This window comes from Syngnathus scovelli, chromosome 3 (assembly GCF_024217435.2).
Source record: "Syngnathus scovelli strain Florida chromosome 3, RoL_Ssco_1.2, whole genome shotgun sequence".
Taxonomy (NCBI): Eukaryota; Metazoa; Chordata; class Actinopteri; order Syngnathiformes; family Syngnathidae; genus Syngnathus; species Syngnathus scovelli.
In genome coordinates this window covers 21,394,012-21,414,588 of record NC_090849.1, presented here as the reverse complement: position 1 = coordinate 21,414,588, position 20,577 = coordinate 21,394,012, and the positions used below count along the sequence as shown (strand labels likewise).

The following is a 20,577-nucleotide window of genomic DNA, read 5'->3' as shown; positions in this document are numbered from 1 at the left end:
AACATTCCTTTTGAGTGGGTGATAGGTTTAGCCAATAGAAACGCAGGACTTCAACCACTTTAGGATTGGCAACCGAGGCCACCAATCAACATGCAACGTGCATGTACGCGTGCGTGTTTTTGTTTAGCCTAGTCTTTTCTTCCAGGGCCATCCTTACTCCAAAATATACGAAATATGCCATACACGCCGAAGATGCAAGGATAATATATCTAAACTAAACCGTTAATTTTACACTTGACGGACATTGACGAATATGTATTTGAATTGACAACCGTTGTGATCAATCGGCATATAGTATCCTGTTACTTATTCCTAGTAGGCGGGACTTAAAGTGGAGTACCATTCCTGAGTATTTTTTTCCAAAACTATACAAAAAACACAATGTAGGACATCGACGTTTTGAATACCACTCATCAATATTGAACCTCTTCAAGTGTGCAGGTTTAGCTGTCAGCTACAAACGCTGATAAACTGTCAAAACCACCCTCGTAGTACAGTACGACTTTTCAACTAAAAGCAATACGAGTGCGCGCGTCACTCAAGAGCGCGTAACTCGAACGACAAGTGCCTCGGCGAATAGAAACGCAGGATTTAGAAAACTGGAGGCACTGGCACCCGTGGCGACCAATCAGCGTCTAGTATCCGGTGTCGGTGTGTTTTCTCCGCCAGCGTAGCTAGCAAAGCGGGTGGGGGTCAAAGATAGGCAGAGACGGGCTGCTGGTGGCGAAGATGGCGGATGGGGACAGTGGAAGTGAGCGTGGAGGTAGTAGCAGCGGCGGAGGAGGAGGAGGAGGGGGAGGCAGCGGCGGTGGCTTCCAGCATTACCAGCGGGAGCCTGAAACCCAGGAGCTGGCCTCGAAGCGGCTGGACATTCAGAACAAACGCTTCTACCTTGACGTGAAGCAGAACGCCAAAGGCCGGTTCATCAAAATAGCCGAGGTCGGGGCAGGGGGCTCCAAGAGTCGGCTGACGCTCTCCATGTCGGTGGCGGCCGAATTCCGTGACTACCTCGGGGATTTCATCGAGCACTACGCCCAGCTGGGGCCTAGCACTCCGGAGCAGATCGCCCAGTCGGCGGGCGGCGATGACAGCGGGCCTCGACGGGCCTTGAAGAGCGAGTTCTTGGTGCGAGAGAACCGCAAATACTACCTCGATTTGAAGGAGAACCAGCGGGGTCGCTTCCTTCGCATCCGCCAAACGGTCAACCGAGGCCCGGGCTTTGGTGTCGGCGCGGGAGGAATGCCCGGTGCCGGCATGCAGGCCGGCCAGACCATCGCGCTGCCAGCCCAGGGCTTGATAGAGTTCCGCGACGCCTTGGCCAAGTTGATCGACGACTACGGCGGCGATGACGACGAGCTGGCCGGCGGTGGTGCAGGCGGGGCGATGGGCTACGGTGAGCTCCCGGAGGGTACCTCCATTATGGTGGACTCGAAGCGCTTTTTCTTTGACGTGGGCTCCAACAAGTACGGCGTATTCTTGCGGGTGAGCGAGGTGAAGCCCAGCTACAGGAACTCCATCACAATACCCTTCAAGGCTTGGGCCAAGTTCGGTGGCGCGTTCAGCCGCTACGCCGAGGAAATGAAGGAGATCCAGGAGCGCCACCGGGACAAGGGCTTCGAACGCCGGGCTGCGGAGGAATCCGAAGGTGAAGACGTGGATGACGACTGACGGACGGACGACTCACGGATGTTTGGTTTTATGCTCAAGCTATCAACAAGTCAAGGATTAGCGAGATCCAGAGTGAAAAGAGAGACCTGAACGTGCATGACGAATCGAACTATTTTCAAACGCGGAAGTTAAACGATATATGAGAATATAGTGTCTATATACATATAAGGAAAACAAAGTTTAAGTGAATATTATAGGTATAGGTCTTGTATGAGATACCCCCATTGATAGAAAATATATGCAAATATATATAAATACGTATATATTGAGTGTACATTTGATAGGAGTTCAGCTCAAGACGGACAGATCATTACCTTCTGGTTGAGAGCCAATCAGAAGAGTTCACTTTAAGACCCAGTCAGAAGAGACCCTTTACTCGAGAGCCAATCAGAGGTCCTCACCTGACTTGTAGTTTGTTTAACACCAGCAACAAACTGGCGGGAAGGTGTTTCAATTGCACTTCTTGGTTTAGAGCCAATCAGAAGAGCTCACCTGACTTGACAGTTGCTGGACCCATGGCAAGAGGAAAGGCGTCAACTTCGGGGAGATGGCGTTACTAGCAGACTCTTGGAGAAAAGGGGAGTCCATTTTGACTGAGGAGGCGGCAAAACTTTGGAGTTACATTGGCGCAACCCAATGTTTTTTGTCTGTCCATGTGACGTCTGTTGCATCTGATGACATCACACAAGTCTAGCCCCCCCCCGATTGGTTTATCAAAGGGTATTTTGGATCTCTACTGGGTCAAATTAGGTGCTGTAGGGAAAAAACAAAGGTGCTGTACTTAAGTATAAAAACATAGAAAAACGAGTATAGATAAAATTATTTTTCAAAAGAGATGTATTGAATTATAAAAAATGAAAAAAACTATGGATGAGATTTGGTCATACCTGCTTTTTTAATTTTCTTTATTTCCCAAAGAGCAGGGTTTCCCAAACTGCGGCTCAGTGAGCCATTTAAGGTCCTGAAATGGTTATGTTGGACTACAATCACATATATTGTTTATCATTATTTTACATATTTTTTTCATATTTTCCCCTTCGGTTATTATGGAAACTTTTTCTTGAACCATAACTTTTTTTTTTACCCATAATAATTAGCACTTTATTCTCATAACACAACTATTCTCATAAAATATAGATTTTTTGAAAAATTAAGTACAATTACAGTACTAATACGATTCTGCTTATTTTGAAAAAGATGCAACTTAATCTCATACTAGCACAGCCTTATTCTCATAACATGACCCCTCTGCCCAAAAAAAGAGACTTTCATTTTATTTTTTATGAATAATACGATTTTTCCGCCCCTCATAACTTTTTGGGGCAAAATACAGTGCGACTTTTATCACACACACAAAAGACGTTTTTGTGGTGACACCCTTTTCATTATATTTCAACGTCATTACTCTAAGTTTACAACTTATTTTTCTTTAAAACATATGGAATAAACCGACAACTTTGTTGTACTTTGGACTTTTTAAGAAAAAAAATATGACTTGTTTTAATGTCACATCTGCACTCACAACACTACACGCAACCATACCAAAACAAACTTTTTATTTTTGGTAAGACGTTGCCTTTTTAAATTTTAAGATATGTTGTTTTTGTCAAACGATTCTACAAGAGATTTTTTTTTTTTTTTCCTCTTATCTGCATTTTGTGTCCTGGGAGAATTTTGGGTTTTGCTTATTGTAACAGCATTCATGTCTCATCATTTTGAGTTTGGGAAACCCTGCCTTGGAGTTGAACAACTTGTTCCTAAAAAAGTCAATTTTAGTTTTCGAGCAGCACTCCAGGTCACTTTACAGTTTGTCGCGTCAGGCCTCGTTTGTCACATTTTTGTCATGCGTCGGCTTCTCCAAAAAGCACCACCTTCGATTAATGTTTTCTTCCTTTTAATTTTGCATGCCTGCTTTCTTGCTGCCTTGTTGTTGTTGTTTTGAGTGGCGTACAATATTTATCTTTTACTTTGAGAGCGATTGCAAGCTTTGATTTGTTGATATGAGAAAAAAAAAAAAAGAACAAGCATCACTGTTGTTGTCCCCCCCCCTTTCTAAACTTTTTTTTTTTTTAAACTTCAGCAGAAAAATGCCGCTTGACAATGCAAAATATCACCTGGAAGCAATAGTTATTTCTTTTACACAAGTTTATAAATACAAATCTATACATGTATATTTAGAGAGAGCTATTACACACAAGATTGAAGGACATAATTCTTCCAGTAGTGTGTTTTCTGTGAAATGGCAGCTGTTTTCGCTCATGTGTGTTCTGCTGTTAAAGTTCTTTTCATTGACAACTGGTGGTGGTGACGATGAAAATAAAAAATAAAAAAGGATGTGTGGTCTTTTACTTGTCTGACTTGATATGGGAGCTGAGATTAATACAATTTTATCTTTTAGACATCAATACATCAATCAACTTTTGATTACAACTTTTACTTTATTCTAATATTTTTACATTATTCTCATAATTGAGTCTTATAGTTTCACATGATTTTAATTTTGAGTAGATTAATTTTTACGTTATTCTAACTATGAATTTAATCTCGTTATTTCTTATAATTTTACTATATTTTAACTGAACAAATTGTCAAAAAGAAAAATGCACACGCAGCATATACAGTAAATAGACCTAATATCAGCTAACAGGGCTGTAAAGGGGCTCGCCCGTGCGTCGCCCTAAAAATACCCAGGGAGGTCAACAGGGTGTTGAAAGCGAGCCAGCTGTCATTTTATTTTGCTGGTACTGACAGTGAAGCAGCTGTCAGTCGGTTAAATTGGGCCCAGAGAGACTAAATTATCATTTTTAACTTGGAGAAATTACAATTTGATTCTAGTAACATTGCGATTTTATTCATGAAATTATGACTTTCACCGAAAAAAAATGAGCCAAATATTTCATAGGTTTTTTTTCTTATGAAACGAGAACTGGTTCAATAATGTTATTTTTTAGAAAATCAAAGAAACGCGCTGCGTGGATCCTCGAGTGCGATTAAGTGTGTCTTTTGCGTGAAGCGTTTCCCACACACGCTTGGCTTTGTGTGTGAACGTCTTGCTGCACAGAGTGCAGGCGAAGGGTTTCTCCCCCGCGTGCATGCGGCGCCATGCTCTCCTTGCGGAAGAATGTGGCGCCGCACACCGAGCAGCCGTAGGGTTTTTCTGCCGGGTGTGTGTCTTTTAGTGCGCAACCGTGTTCGGCTTGTGGAAGAAGGACTTACCGCAGACGAAACAAGCGAAGGGCTTCTCCTCTGTGTGCGTTCTCTCATGCACCTCCAGCGAGATCTTCTGGGCGAAGCCTTTTTCGCACACCGAGCAACTGAAGGGTTTCTTCCCTGTGCGGATCCTCAGGTGTGACACCAAGTTGGACTTTTTGGAGAACTTTTTGCCACAAGTGCAGCGAAAGGGTTTCCCCTGGCATGGGTTGGTGCATGGACCTCCAAGCTGCTCTGACACGGGAAGATTTGACTGCAAACGGAGCAAGAGAAAAGGCTGGCGCTGGTGTGTGCGCCGTCACCTTCGTGTTGGGTCGTCAAAGATTCATTGGCTTAGTCGTCTGGAGCGTCACCGCTGCCGTGATTGCACTCGAGCGGTTTGCTGTCGTCTTCCCTCTTAACGGAGATGACTGTGAGAGACAAATGGCTGCTGTTGGCCTCTTCTTCTTCATCCTTCACGTGGCGGGGCTGCGGTCGCTCCACTTCATCTTTGATATAAAATGGCCGCTGACGCCATACTGAAAATCCCAGAAAGTGGAACGTATTCATGTTATTGAACTTGACCAATGAGCTGCGGACCGCCTATGGGACACAAATGAGTCAAACGTGATGTAATAGTTGATTCAAATTAGGGCTGCAACTAATGATTGATTAGTTTTGACGCCTCTATAAATTTGTGAGTTTATTCCTACATAATTTTTTAAATAAAAAAATGTGATTATTGAGAGATATACACGTATTTTCAACATTACACTGGTAGAGCTTTGTAAAAAGCGTTTTGATGCATATTCTGTTGATACAAAGTGATGGATATAAAGCTGTTTTCCACTATTAATCGTCACAGGAACTTTTAAACTGCCACATTAAGAGATACCGAAAATGTATTAACCTAGGTGTGGAGGGGAGCCTAATATAGTACGTGATTGTATAAATGGAGAAAGTAAACTAGAACAAACAGACCTTGGATGTGCAGCCTCCAGTTGTCGTCGTTGTCGCTCGTTCTCTTCTCTCACTCGTCAAAGCTGTTCCTCGTACAACCCAAAAAGGACGAAGATCTCTTCGGCAGCCGCAATTAATCGATCCCTCACGAACTCTTTCAACATTTTGAATATTCTTTTCATCCGTTACACCAGGTTGGTTAGCCGCCCGAGTGCCTTTTCACGTTTTCGCTAACTTCCGCCTATTTCTTCTTCGGTGGTACTATTCCGGTAGCAACGCAGCCATGACGTCAAATGGCCGCCATCTTGCAGTGGTAATGACGGATCAAGTCAAAGCAAAAAGACACTGCATTGGAGGCAGAATATAAATTGTCTTTATAGACAATTAAAAAAACATACACCGTAATATTTGTTATGCTGGTAAATAAACGTTTTACAGAGTTTTTGTATTCTTTATCCGATAAGGACACACTAAAACGGAAAATGAAACTCACTCACACACACACTTGACTGAATCATTATTACCACTTAAGATACTAAAATTGAGTGAAGGCAATGACGATGACAGTTACGTGTAGTGTACTGCACAGCGTAATATTTAGCTTCAGGACGACTGTAAAACATCTGCCGTTTTGTGCTTGCGCATGTGTGTATTCAAATTGCACTTATAACTAAACTTCGTACCACAAACTGAACAACTAAAAGGTTTTTCTCCTGTGTGTGTTATCATATGTGATGCAAGATGTGACTTTTGAACAAATCCTTTACCACAAACTGAGCAAAGAAAGGGTTTTTCTCCTGTGTGTTTTCTCATGTGTATAATAAATAATGAATTGTTAGCCAAAACTTTACCACAAACCGAGCACATAAATATTTTCTTACGGGTTTGTGAAGTTTCCTTGTTGCCATGAGTTGATTTCTTTTGAAAGTATGTCAATAGTTTATTGGCTCTGTCACAGTCTGCAGAGGTCCTCAAAGGATCATCCATGTCATCACTGTCCGACAGAGGAGCTAAGAAGTTGTGTGGTGAAGGTCCTGGACTGTAATAATGAACCTGTGACCACTCGGGTGGTTTGCCTTTGTCGTCTTCACTCTCCTCAAAGACATTAGTCAGCGGAAATTTGCTGACATCAATGTCCTCTTCTTCTTCCTTAATGAGGATCGTCTGTGGATGTTCGACTTCTTCGTTTGAGTGTGAGGGCTGTGGATCATCCTGCTCTAAACTGGAGCTCCCCGCATGATGTTGGACATCTACGGAACAAGAGCATTATTTAAAGTGCAACAAATGCTTATTCTGTTGATTATTTTATCAAGCAATCGATGAATCAGATACCCTCAAAATTAAATTACTATCGTTTTTGAAAACAGGACATTACTTTATGCAGACACTGGAGGAAAATAGACAAACCGGAAGCTACGTGTACACCAGAGCTCCTAAACAAATTATACAATTTCCACCGAAAAAAATATTTGAAATAATTTGAAATGACTGCTATAATACCGTCTGACTGAAAACGTGACTCTTAAGCGGTGTTACAATTGGCTGAATAGAAACATCAAGATGGCCTCCCTCCATCGCTTTGTTTTGTCTGCTAGCTTTCAGACAATTTGTATTTGAAGTAATCATATGAAATCAATATTCACATATAGTTTGTGATCGTGGGGTTTTCCGAATTGTCGTAATTTGAAGACAAAGTACGACTCACGGACAAGAAAGTGCTTCAATAAACAGCATACCTAATAACATTATTGTAGTCTTACTCTTGTTGTGAACCACACACACCATTAACGTACTTTTAAACATCCTATGCGATATTTAAATGTAATAATAAGTAGTAGTAAATATACCTTGGACGCGTTGCACGGTTTGAGCGTTATAAAGGGCTTTCAGTTGTCGACGGTGGCGCTCGGTCTCCTCTTTCGCCCGACTTAGTTGCTCTTCGTACGACGAAATCGTTCGTGCAAACAGTCCGAAAATTTCGTCGGCGGCTGTAATTAAGCGCTCCCTTATCAACTCTTTCAACATTTTGATGTTGGAGTGTAAACAAGAACACAATTTGTTCCTCACTCTTTGTCCCTGTTTGTTGTTGTGTTATGGGTCGATTGGCTCACGCCCGTTGGCCTTTTTCTTCTTCGGTGGGGCGCTCACGCAGCGGAAACGCACGCGATGTGGAAGTGCCGCCATCTTGCGGCGGTATTGACAACTTTCGAATACGTGCGCAAACGGCTGGAAACAATCGAAATTGAACGAAATGCAAAGAATAAATGTATGTTTTATATACATTTCGGTTCATCGACAGGTGAATTTCAAATTTTGTGAGAACACAAATACTTGTACACACGGCAGCAACAAATAACAGGAAATCATTATCAATGAAGATAAAGGCAATAATGATGAAACAGCTGTGTGGTGCATCGAAGATAATCATTTGTAGTGTACTGAACAGAAAAACAAAACATTTACAATGTTACAGTTAAATAAAATGACTACTGTGAAACAGTTTTCATTCTGTGTTATGTACACGCATGTGTACCTTCAAACTGGACCGATGACGAAACTTTACTCCACAAACTGCGCAACTATATGGTTTCTCTCCTGTGTGTGTTCTCATATGTATTTCCAAATGATACCTTCGAGAAAATGTTTTATGACAAATGGAACAACTGAAGGGTTTTTCCCCCGTGTGTGTTTTCATGTGCGTCGCAAGGCTTGGTTTTTGAGCAAATCTTTTGCCACAAATGGGGCATGCAAAAGGTTTTTCTCCTGTGTGTGTTCTCAAGTGTATAGTCAATATTGAATTGGCGGAAAAACGTTTCGAACAAAAAGGGCAGGTAAAACACGGAGCTGGTTGTGAAGTCTCTTTGTTGCCAAAAGTTGTCTCAGAGTATTTTGACTGGTTTTCGTCACCTTCTTGGTCCGCGTTGCTCCTCACAGGTTCCACATTACCACTGTCAAACTGTGGCACTAACAGCTTTTCTGGTGGTGCTCCTCCACTATGGTCTCTCCTTGGACTGTGAGGATGAAGCTGCATCCACCTGAGTGGTTTGTCTTCATCCTCCCCAGAGACGCCAGTGAGTGGAAACTCCATGTCTTCCTTCTTAATGTGGGGGAGGTGTGGCTTATTTTCTTCTCTGTCAAGGTTGGGTGGCGGTGGATGGCCTGGATCTGAACTGGAGACCCCCCATTGCTGTTTGACATCTGCAAGACATTAGATTTTTAATTGCATTTTTATTTTCTAATATCACGAACCATTTTTGTAGTGCTTCAATACAATCACTGTGATCAGTGATAATACACCAGCTATATTTTTACTTTACTAATTGGTTTAACATTTTACTCTACCTTTAAACACAAATGTCTGCCTGCTGATTACAGGGAAACATTCTGTTACCAACAATGTATGCGTTTGGATTTGTAAGTAGTACAACTAAATATCTTTTGATTTAGAATGATACGAAAGCAAACCATGTCCTTGTCTCTGTGAAATTGTATTATCAGTGTGCAATGGGGGGAAAGTAAGATGTTTGTGTGTGGTGCACCCTGAAAACTACTGGGTTAAAAATTTCCCAGTGTGGTTTATTTTTAACCAGCAGTTTCAAGGGTGGGTGCATGAGGCGTTTATGTGTGCATGCATGACTTTTTCTGAGGAAAAATAAAGCGTTTCTTCGTCCATCTATTAGGTTATAATATTTGCTTGTTTAGTTTCATTATTTAACAGTCATTTAATTCGTATTTTAAGAGATATAATCCAAAGGCGACACGCAGACTCGTCCAGGTGGCTGGGTGCTTGTCCTGATTGGTTACACACGTATTGAAATGACGAAAAATGAAATAATTTGTTCGTTTTGCAATAAACATTAGATTTTGCTTGTATTGTTTCGTTTAAAATCTAAATGAAAACACAACAAACACAGTCTATTATTTATGCAACAATTTTACTGGTGCACTAAGGAGGCACCGTTTGGTCCGAACAGCTCAAACTAATGTCACAAATTTATTCGATTAATGAATTGCTGCGAACATGAAATCGACATTTAAACTGAACAGACCTTTGACGCGTACAACGTTGCAAACCTGCTCCAGTTGTCGTCGATGTTGTTCGCTTTCCTCTCTCGCTCGACGAAGTTGCTCCTCGTATGACGCGATCGTTTTCTCAACAAGTCCGAAGATTTCATCGGCGGCCGCAATTAACCGCTCCCTTACCAACTCCTTCAACATTTCTACACGATTCACAGAAAGACAAAAGTTCAACCTCGCTTTTGAGTTCTCGTTTTCCGGTCTAGTGGAAGCTAGGACAGCTAAGCTAATTTCCGCCTTTTTCTTCTTCGGCGCTGCTTTAACGACAGAGGCGTGTTTGAAATGTCAAACGACCGCCATCTTGCAACTGTATTGACGACGGCTCAACAGGAGAGAAGAGGTCCAAAGTACATATTTGTATAATGTACAAAAATCATTACCAAGAAAAATATACTAAAATAGAGTCTTGTGCTGTACGACAAAGGTGACAACAGTTTATAGTGTACTTCAGCGAAAGAAAAATAAAACATTTACAGCTTTTTAAGTGATTAAAAAGTGGACTACAGCAAAACATTTATTCTTTGTTTTGTATCTGTACATGTCTGCATTCAAATTGCACCTATGGCGAAACTACAAACTGAGCAACTAAACGGTTTTTCCTCCCGTGTGTTCTCATGTGTGATCCAAGATGAGGTTTTTGAGTGAATGTGTCAGCTTTTTACAATGGCTAAAGATGAGTACAGAAGGAAATTTACTGTTGAATCAACTGCTACCCATTTTCAGGAAATGTTATTAATTAAAAAATCGATTATGATAAATTATGAAACATTTACTCTGTCCGTATTGTGTGTGCGCATGTGTGCATTCAAATTGGAACGACGGGCATAGCCCCCTCCGCAAATCAAACAATTAAAGGGTTTTTCACCCGTGTGTATTCTCATGTGTGACACCATGCTTGGCTTTTGAGTAAAGGCTTTCCCGCAAAATGAGCAACGAAAGGGTTTTTCTCCAGTGTGCGTCCTCATGTGGGCAATCATGCTTGGCTTTTGAGTGAATCTTTTCCCACAAAGTGAGCAATGAAAAGGTTTTTCTCCAGTGTGTGTTCTCAAGTGTCGAATCAATACGGATTTTTTAGCAAAACCTTTACCACAAACTGAGCAGATAAAATATTGTTGGCATGTTTTTGAAGTTTCCTTGTCGTCAAGAGTGGTCCTTTGTGTGAAGAGGTTCCGCTGTTTGTCGTCACCTTCACAAGACAAGATCTTGTCCAGCAGTGGTCCTCCAGAGTGGGTTCCACTTGGAGGGTGGTGTCGAAGCCGTGACGACTCGGGACATTCGTCTTCTTTGTTTTTAATTTCCGTGTAGAGAGCGGTTAGCGGAAACTTGCTGACTTTAGCCTCTTCTTCTTCCTCTTTAACATAGATGGGCTGTGGACGCTCCTCGACCTCTTTCAGGTGGACGGCCGGTTTATCGTCTTCCTCGGTAGCTGCAGAACATGTGCAATGCAAACGAATGAAGAGCTTTTGAGACACAAGTTGATATTTCAATTCCGCTCAAATAAACCGTAAACTGACCTTCGCCACGTCTGACAATTTGCGTGCTGTAAATAATTTCCAGCTGTCGGCGTTGGCGCTCGCTCTCCTCTCTGGCTCGACAAAGTTGCTCCTCGTATGATGCCATTGTTCTTTCAAATAGTCCGAATATTTCATCAGCGGCCGCAATCAGTCGCTCCCTAACCAACTCTTTCAACATGTTGTTGCTGTTAACAGTTCAAATCCCAACGAGACTTTGTCCGTCGTCGACGTCTCAGCGTTAGCAATTATGCTTACTTCCGTCTTTTTCTTTTTGGGTTTGTGTGGCGTGTTAGCAACCAGCGTCTGGGCGCATTACCGCCATCTACTGGACAAGGTTCTCGATTTATAAAAATACGTTCGATGGACAAATTTGATTAACTATATATATATAATTATAATAATTAAATAATATGATTAATATATATCTCATAAATATATGATATATATATATATATATATATATATATATATATATATATATATATATATATATATATATATATATATATATATATATATATATATATATATAGAGAGAGAGAGAGAGAGAGAGAGAGAGAGAGAGAGAGAGAGGGCGGCTCGGTGGCGCACTGGGTAGCACGTCCGCCTCACAGCTAGGAGGGTGCGGGTTCGATTCCACCTCCGGCCCTCCCTGTGTGGAGTTTGCATGTTCTCCCTGGGCCCGCGTGGGTTTTCTCCGGGCACTCCGGTTTCCTCCCACATTCCAAAAACATGCTTGGTAGGCCGATTGAAGACTCCAAATTGTCCCTAGGTGTGAGTGTGAGTGCGATTGGTTGTCTGTCTCTGTGTGCCCTGCGATTGGCTGGCAACCAGTTCAGGGTGTCCCCCGCCTACTGCCCGATGACGGCTGGGATAGGCTCCAGCACGCCCGCGACCCCCGTGGGGACGAAGCGGTTCAGAAAATGGATGGATATATATAGAGAGAGAGAGAGCGAGAGAGAGCGAGAGAGAGAGAGAGAGAGAGAGAGCGCGATAGAATGGATGAATGAATGAATCTCGGTACAATGACTTTAAACTCGTCACGATGATTTTAAATCATTTAATTTGCTTTGTGACCACTGTATTTTTAAAAGATGTTTGTTAACAAAACAGAAAATTTCGACTTTAAATCATTATAACTTTTAATCTAGCCATGATATAATAAGTATAACAATATCAAATGTACAACATTCAGTGAAAGCATTATTATATAGTCTGCTTTAGTAGCTAGGACATGGGAGGGGGACCCCTGTAAAATATTTACTGTCCCTTCTTATGTGTCCGCATGTGTACCGTCAAACTGTTTTTATGAGCGTAGCTTTCACCACAAATTGCGCAGCTGTAGGGTTTTTCTCCCGTGTGTATTCTCATGTGTGTGACCAAGTGTGACTTGAGAGAGAATGTTTTAGTGCACAACAAGCAACCGTAAGGTTTCTCTCCTGTGTGTACTCTCATGTGTGAGCTCATATAATCATTTCGAGAGAACGTTTTACCACAAACTGAGCAACGAAAGGGTTTCTCCCCCGTGTGTGTCCTCATGTGTTTCACCTCGTGCGACTTGTGAGCGAATCGTTTACCGCACATTGAGCACTGAAATGGTTTTTCTCCAGTGTGTGTTCTCATGTGCGATACTACGTGCGACTTGTGAGAGAACGTTTTACCACACAACGAGCAACTGAAGGTTTTTTCCCCCGTGTGTGTTTTCATATGTGATATTAGATATGGCTTTTGGGAGAAAGTTTTACCGCAAGTCGCGCAACTAAAGGGTTTCTCCCTCCCGTGTATCTTCATGTGAGACTCCACATGTTCCTTACGAGAGAATGTCGTGCCACAAACTGAGCAAGGAAAAGGTTTTTCCCCTGTGTGTGTCCTCATGTGTGAGTCCCGATGTGGCTTTTGAGAGAAGGTTTTACCACAAGTTGAGCAACTATAGGGTTTCTCCCCAGTGTGTGTTCTCATGTGCCTAATCAAATACTGTTTTGCAAAACGTTTACCGCACACTGAGCAGGTGACGTGTTTTTTACACGTTTGTAAGGTTTCCTGGTTGCCAAGTGTTGTCTCCTTTTCAGAGCATTCCAACGCTTTCTCGTCACCTTCTGCGTTACTCCTCGAAAGTTCTTCCGTATCGTCATCGTCCGACAGTGGAGCTAAGTGGTTGTCCGATGGTGGCGGTCCACAGCCATCCCCACTCGGACTGGCATAATAAAGCCGCGACCACTCGGGCGGTTCGTCTTCATCGTCTTCTCTCTTCACCACCACGACAGTCAGCGGCAACTTGCTGACATCAGCTTCCTCCTCCTCGTCTTTAATGAAAAGGCGAGATGGATCCACTTGATCCAAACTGGAGCTTCGGCGGTGCTGCCAAACATCTGCAAGACATGAGCAGCACAGTTGCACAAATAACTCCTCATGAACAGGTGATGAGATAGCTCTTCAAAACAAAAAGCAAATATTTAAATCAGCCCATCATCACCTTCACAGTCTATGCCGCTCCTCAAAGGTTCTGGTATATCGTCACCATAGGACAGTGGAGACAAAAAGTCGCCTCGTGGTCCTCCGAGATGGTCTCCACTCAAAGTGCGACCATGAATCGATGACCACTCGAGCGCTTTGTCGTCATCGTCTTCGGTCTTCACGACAATGACGGTCAGCGGCAACTTGGTGACATCGGCTTCCATTTCTTCGTCCTTAACGTGAGAGTGCGGCGAAGCCTCTGCTTCATTCTTTACATGAGGGGGGTTGGGTTCTATTTGGCAACCAATCAGCTGTTGGACATCTGTGACACAAATGTGACACGGTTGTCTCTCAATCTCCTCCCTCGCTCGACAAAGTTCATTTCTGGGCATCTAAACCATTACGTTCAAGATTCATATCGAATGGTATACTTACCACATTCTGATGTGATGCTTTCACTCGCATCCCGCGCTGGTGTCCTTCTCACGTCGAGCCTCTCGGCGCGTTTATGGCGGTGCGGTGATGCCGTCTTCCTCTTCTTCTTCTCAGAAGATGTGAACGAGAACAAAGTTGGCACGTAGGCAGGATGAAGAGGGTCATCACTCTTTGCACCTGAAACAGTAAATATTGTTTTTCAGACAAGCTTGGTATAAAAATCGAAAGTGGCGGATCCAGTTTGGTGTTTCAGGTGGGGCCGAACTAGCAAATGTAATTCTGCATTCCTTCGGTCATGGTCGAGTAGCAGCAAGAAAAAGGGAATATCCGAGCAATACCTCACAAATCAATGTTGACGTCAATAAAACAAAATGACGTACCTCCCACAAAGTGATCTGAGCAGATGTAAGAATGAATAGTTGGCTTCCAAAGCTTGGAGCTGTTGCGGCCATGTTCCGCTCTACGAAGCGCCGCCACCCAGCTATCCTTTCTGGTCAGGTCCGCAGGGAACCGATACAGCTTCTTGGTATCGCCTTTTTGGAAGCGATAGGCGCATCCTATGGCACAACAACTCTTCACCATGGTCAAAGTTGCACCGTAACAAATCTGCCACGATAAAATGATAAAAAATCTCTAAAGCTCAATCCAGCCTTGGCCCTATTAGCACCGCCCAGCGTCCGCCGCTTTTTGCTACCCACACAAACCGTCAGCCGGTCTGTGACGCCACGTGCATATCCCCTATTTATGTTATCTGTCGGGATGCTCTCGCCCCTGCTCCGGCGTGGCCGTCGCCAACTTCCGCTTTTCTTCTTCGGTGGTGCTTTGGTAGCTGCTAACGCACTTGTGACGAACGGCCGCCATCTTGCGGCGGTAATGATGAGGCGATGGTGAGAAAAAGTGGTGTGAGCGTTTTCATAGGAACTAAGAAAAAAAAAAAAGTACAATTTTGTGTCCATACCAGTCAGTATAATAGTTTAGTATTACGAGGAAAGTGACATTTATTTGAAAAAAAAGCCTTTTTGCAGAAAAATAATTGTTACATTTGTTGATTTAAAAGTGACATTTTTGTTTTGATTAATTGTGACTAAAGTATGTCTAAAAGTAATATGAGAAATTTATTTTTATATGACTTTTGAGCACTGTCATGTTAGTAGCGGTTTTATTTCTTTCTCTTTTATTGTAGTTTTCACCCATTTGCTCAACATAACAAAAGTGTCAGTCTGATCAAATATTCATGCTGCAGATTGATTTTACCATTTTTGACTATAAGGTTGTAATTCATGGATTGTTTTATGTTTATTAGTAGAATATTTTGTTTTAGCTGCAGGTCATTTTTAAAATCTGCTTCAAATAAAACTCGCATAGCAAAAGTAATATTTTTATTGAATTAAGAGGGAACAATATGTGGTTAGTTTCGCAGTATTACAGGTGATGACTGAACGGCGCTGTAAGCTAGCACAAGATCATATCGTTGGTCGAATGGCGTTTTTATGTATCTTAATTATTAGTGTTGGTTACTTGGTAAGTATTGAAGAGTTGAGTCCTCATATTGGCACTGGTCTGAAAAAAAGTGGTATCGAATATCCCTAGGATTTATATCAATTTAAGATTCAAGTAGATTTAAGAATATTAAGATAGAGTAGTAGAAAAAGCTGAAAATCTGCCAAGATGTTGGCCACTCTGACTTTGATCCACAACATTACGGTTAAACGTTTATTCTTTGCCTTTATTGTGTGTTTGCATGTGTGCAGTCAAATTGGCCCTGAGAGTGTAGCGTTCGCCACACTCCAAGCAACTATAAGGTTTCTCTCCCGTGTGTGTTCTCATGTGCGAGTCCTCCTGTTCCTTTTGGGAGAAGGTTTGATGACAGAGTGAACAACTCCTGGGTTTCTCTCCTGTGTGTCTTCGCATGTGCGTCACCAGGTTTGACTTGTGAGAGAATGGTTTGTCACACAGTGAGCAGCTGAAGGGTTTTTCTCCCGTGTGCATTTTTAGGTGGGATTTCACATGTTCCTTGCGAGAGAATGTTTCGGCACAAAAAGGGCAGGCAAAGGGTTTTTCTCCCGTGTGTGTTCTCATGTGTGATACAAGATATGGCTTTTGAGAGAAGGTTTTACCACAAGTTGAGCAACTGTAGGGTTTTTCTCCAGTGTGTATTCTCATGTGTGATTCCATATTTTGTTTTTGAGAGAATGTTTTACCACAAAAGGAGCAAGTGAAGGGTTTCTCTCCCGTGTGCGTTCGCACGTGCAATTCCAAATGCGGCTTTTGGGAGAAGGTTTTCCCACAAGTTGAGCAAGCGAAGGGTTTTTCTCCCGTGTGCGTTCTCATGTGTGTCATCATATGTTGCTTTTTGAAAAAGCCTTTAGCGCAAACTGAGCAGGTAAAAAGCTTTGGACGTTTTTGTGGCGTTGCTTTGCTGCCAAGAGTCTCTTTTTCCAAGCAGTTCGACTGTTTGCCGTCACCTTCGTGGTCGGCGTCATTACTCAAAGGTTCGTCCATGTCGTCGCTGTCTGACAGCGGAGCTAAGAGGTTGCGTGGTGGTCCTCCATCACGATGATGAGACCGTTCAGGTGCTTCTTCTTTGTCATCTTCACTCTCCATCTTTGGCAACTTGCTGATGTCAAACTCCTTCTCTTCCTCTTTAATGCAGACTAGTTGAGGATGCTCCTCCTCCTCTTTATCACAAAGACGTTCTGGCTCCTCCTTTTTAACATTGTGGAACTCTGGAACCTGCTCTTCCTCTTTCACATGGGACGCCTGTGGAACCTCCTCTTCCTCTTTCATGTGGGAGGGCTCCCGACCCGCCTGCTGAAGACCAACCGGCCGCTGGACATCTGCAGGACAAGCGCAACAGTTAGGAGGAGACAATGTATATGACATTGCAAATTCACCATATACCGTCACTGTGCGGGGAGCAGTATTGCCAGAGTTATCTGGAAAAAAAAATTACTTTGTTACTTTAATGATTACTTGACTTAAAAAATGACTGAAAACTCCTGAGTACTTAATTTAAAAAATTGCAAATAGCTTTATTAGTTACATTCAAGAAATGCAGACAACTGAAACATAAAATTGACAACTGGTTTTCCCACTACTTCATTAAAACTTAAGTATTAAATATATAAAATGTATTTTATTGGTTCATTCAAACCTCCACATTCTTCAATACAAATCTTTATTTTTGTAGCGCTTTCATAATTCTCATTATTAACATAGCGCATTCAATAACAATACAACAAAACACATTACACAAAACAATGGCAATAATAAAAACATAACTATTCCCTGCTACATATGCCTTTGTTTGAAGCGGTTATAGAAAAAAGAGGGGAAATTCGAAGTCTCCTTTCACTATAGTGGATCAGATGGTGGTGTTAAATGAGCTAGCAAAAGACAAGTGAACGCACCTTGGACAGTTTGAGTGGAGGAAATGGCGTCATGTTGATGCCAGAGTCTCTCTCGTTTTAGTTTTGCTGGACAAAGTTCATTTTTTGACATTTTCACGTTGTCTTTTGAGGCGATTTAATCATTTCACCCTCGCTTTCTCACGTCCTCGGAGTCGACGCTCTCTCTTTCTTTTTCTCTCTCCCCCTCACGCGCTCGTGTTTTCTTCTTCGGTGGAGCTTTAACAGCAACTAAACGAGCCATGACGCGGAACGACCGCCGTCTAGCGGCAGTATTTTTGAGCGAAGGTTTGACAGAAACACGGATGGATGGATGAGTTAATAGTCACACGTTGATAGGTGAATCCACTCTGTTACACTTTATTACACAAATACATATAAATAAATAAATAGTTAAATAGAATGCATAAATATGAAAGAAAGCATGTCTTTGTAACATTTCAATTGAATTGTAGAACAATATAATTTAGCTAATAATAGTAAAATAATTTAGGTGACAGGTGCCCTTTTTGGGGCGTTGGACTACCTGCCCTTGAAATGGTGTCAACAGATGCTGTTTACTTTTTCTGATTGTCTCCTCTCTTCTCCAGTAAAAAACAAAATCTAGTTCTGCCTCTGGATGCGGAAGTTGACATATCGGTTGCCGGTGTGCTGGCACATCTCCACGGGCATGTTGTCCTCTTCAGCCGTGCTGATGAACCATTTGGGGTAGCGCACCGATGCCAGGGTGCTGATACTAACGCCCGAGTCGCTCTTGTAGAAGAGGAAGCGCAGCATGTCGCTGTCCGAGGTCACGCCCATCAAGCTCTGCCTGTCCGTCACCTGCTCTAAGTGCAGCGTGGGCTTGTTGCCCTCCTGGGAACACGACAGGAACAGGTTGGTCCCCTTGATGCCCAGGGCCACTGGTAGGGCTGCCGCGCTGGGGTTCGGGTGCACATAGGTGGACATGTTGAGGTTGACTGCAACGCGTAAGAGAGCATTTTAGATGGTTGGAAGAAATATTGGTCGCTTATTACAGAGGAGAAGGAATATATGCAGGCGACGACTGTCATATTGTGTCTTCACATGTGTTGCTGCACTGTTCAAATATTTACAGCGATCACGATGTAAATAAAATAAAAATATACACAATTCTTCTAGGTTCTTTTTCTCTTTAACCTGAGTAATTTAGGAAACACAAAATGCGTGTGTGTGTTTTAGAATGTGCATCCCCACCTTTGCGGTGACTGTTTCCTCCCTGCAACAGGACGGCATGCAGCTCCATGCTTTCCCTGAGCAGCACCAGACTTTTCTTCTGGGTGTCGCTCACGGTGCACTCGTACTGGCCCGTCCGGGTGAACTGATTCCTCGGAGCTCGTGCCTCAGGCATGTGGATCACTGAAATAGAATTTTTTTTTTTTTTTTTGAAACACCAATGTCTTTTTGTATACAGCAGAGTTCTAATAGTTTTGGATTTTTCATCATAGTTTTTAAATTGTTTTTTTTTTTTATTCATATTTTTTGAGCAAGTATGTTCATTTCATTTTTAAAATAATGCTTCATTTCATGTAGTTTGTATTCATTTTACTACGCAGCACGGTGGATTTAAAATTTGGTTAAATGCATCAAGAAGGTGTTGGATCTTCAGTACCTTCAACTAGGTCGTCCATCATGATGCTAAAGAGGTTTCCGCCGCTGAAGTTTCTTTTGAGGGCCGTCTCGGTACGGCTGCCCTTCAACCTCTCCACGGCGACCACCAGATTGACCACCTGCTTCATGGTCAGGGGGTGATGGGAGACCTCAAGGCCCAGTCCCGGAGGCAAACTGGGGCTCACGGGGCTTATCATCGCTGAGGCCATCTTTTCACAAAAAATTCACATACGTTACATATTGTCTTGTACGAACATATCCGATGTTGCAGTACCGTACCTTGTTTTGGCGTGTTGTAGTAGTAGTGATAGTTGTCTGGTAGAAGTGCTCAGCTATGCTGTTGCTGTGGTTGTGCTTGCGTGTCCAAACCTGAGTGCTTTTATGTAGCACCTGAGGAATTTCCCACTACACACACAGGAAGTGGGAGGGGCCATGTTGACGACGCCACGCCACCGTGACGCAATACTGTAACTGTGTGGGATGCTGAAACCTGAGAAAATGTCAATTTAAAACTCAATGTAAACTAGTCATCAAAGAGTGAATTTAACAAAGGAAAAATGACAGTAAAGTCTAAATTAATAGGCTACATTATTTTATTTTTTTCCTTGGAATATTCCAATGTTTTTTCTTATGGGATTTTGATGTTTTGACCATTATTTTTTTTTTTAAGATCAACTTTTTTTTTTACTACTTGTACTTCCTCATCCTGAGGATTGACTTATCTTTGATGCAAGTAAAAATTCCGTCAGTTTGGCATTGCACAAGCGCGGCTGTGTTTACGATTTCACCATCAAGATGTAAGCCGTGACGCTGCACATTCTTTTTTTCCAGACTAATTGCATACGTTTTTTGTTTTGATCCACGGATGTGGTCGGAGGGATTGGTTAAGCAAGATTCCTTAAGGTTTTAAATATCTAGCAAATATACAAAGTATATATTTTTAAATGTAGATTCTGACAGAGAAGTCAGAATATTCCATTAAGTGTTTTAATACTACTTTATTTAAAACAAAAATCATTAAATCTTCCGCAATTTAATTTAATGAGTACAAAAATAATAACTATCTTTTTCTGAGTCGAGGTGTTTTTTGTTAACAAATAAAAAGTTTAAATGCTAATGGGCTTAAACTAAAAAGAAAGTAATTGTGCTCTTTAATTAAAAAACCTTTTTTTTTAGATAGAAAAAAAAATAGACCGACGTAACAAGAATGAAGTATTTTTTTTAAATCTATTATGGTATTTCAA

The 20,577-nt window shown here is 42.1% G+C and overlaps 5 protein-coding genes across 5 annotated transcripts; 1 reads left to right on the top strand and 4 right to left on the bottom strand.

The window, feature by feature from the left end:
• Positions 1-115: 115 nt before the first annotated feature.
• LOC125994160 (transcriptional regulator protein Pur-beta) lies at positions 116-4,002 on the top strand. Its single transcript, XM_049763387.2, has one exon. It carries the CDS (start codon positions 730-732, stop codon positions 1,666-1,668), a length of 939 nt encoding a protein of 312 aa, XP_049619344.1. The 5' UTR covers positions 116-729; the 3' UTR covers positions 1,669-4,002.
• Positions 4,003-10,306: 6,304 nt separating this feature from the next.
• Positions 10,307-11,701, bottom strand: LOC125994169 (gastrula zinc finger protein XlCGF42.1). The gene is made up of 2 exons (XM_049763397.2): positions 11,409-11,701; positions 10,307-11,320 (listed from the first exon to the last, which is right to left on the bottom strand). The coding sequence occupies exons 1-2, from the start codon at positions 11,584-11,586 to the stop codon at positions 10,653-10,655; spliced, it is 846 nt and encodes a 281-aa protein (XP_049619354.1). The 5' UTR covers positions 11,587-11,701; the 3' UTR covers positions 10,307-10,652.
• Positions 11,702-12,453: 752 nt separating this feature from the next.
• LOC125994036 (zinc finger protein 391) lies at positions 12,454-15,122 on the bottom strand. The gene is given in 5 exon segments (XM_049763188.2): positions 12,454-12,786; positions 12,789-13,777; positions 13,882-14,184; positions 14,298-14,474; positions 14,678-15,122. Coding segments are annotated over 5 exon segments (1,728 nt in total). The 5' UTR covers positions 14,880-15,122; the 3' UTR covers positions 12,454-12,729.
• Positions 15,123-15,661: 539 nt separating this feature from the next.
• On the bottom strand, positions 15,662-18,090 carry LOC125994107 (zinc finger protein OZF). The gene is made up of 2 exons (XM_049763321.1): positions 17,708-18,090; positions 15,662-17,134 (listed from the first exon to the last, which is right to left on the bottom strand). The coding sequence occupies exons 1-2, from the start codon at positions 17,796-17,798 to the stop codon at positions 16,011-16,013; spliced, it is 1,215 nt and encodes a 404-aa protein (XP_049619278.1). The 5' UTR covers positions 17,799-18,090; the 3' UTR covers positions 15,662-16,010.
• On the bottom strand, positions 18,041-19,803 carry il1b (interleukin 1, beta). The gene is made up of 4 exons (XM_049763419.2): positions 19,613-19,803; positions 19,335-19,542; positions 18,920-19,081; positions 18,041-18,663 (listed from the first exon to the last, which is right to left on the bottom strand). Exons 2-4 carry the CDS (start codon positions 19,540-19,542, stop codon positions 18,308-18,310), a joined length of 726 nt encoding a protein of 241 aa, XP_049619376.1. The 5' UTR covers positions 19,613-19,803; the 3' UTR covers positions 18,041-18,307.
• Between the last annotated feature and the right edge of the window lie 774 nt (positions 19,804-20,577).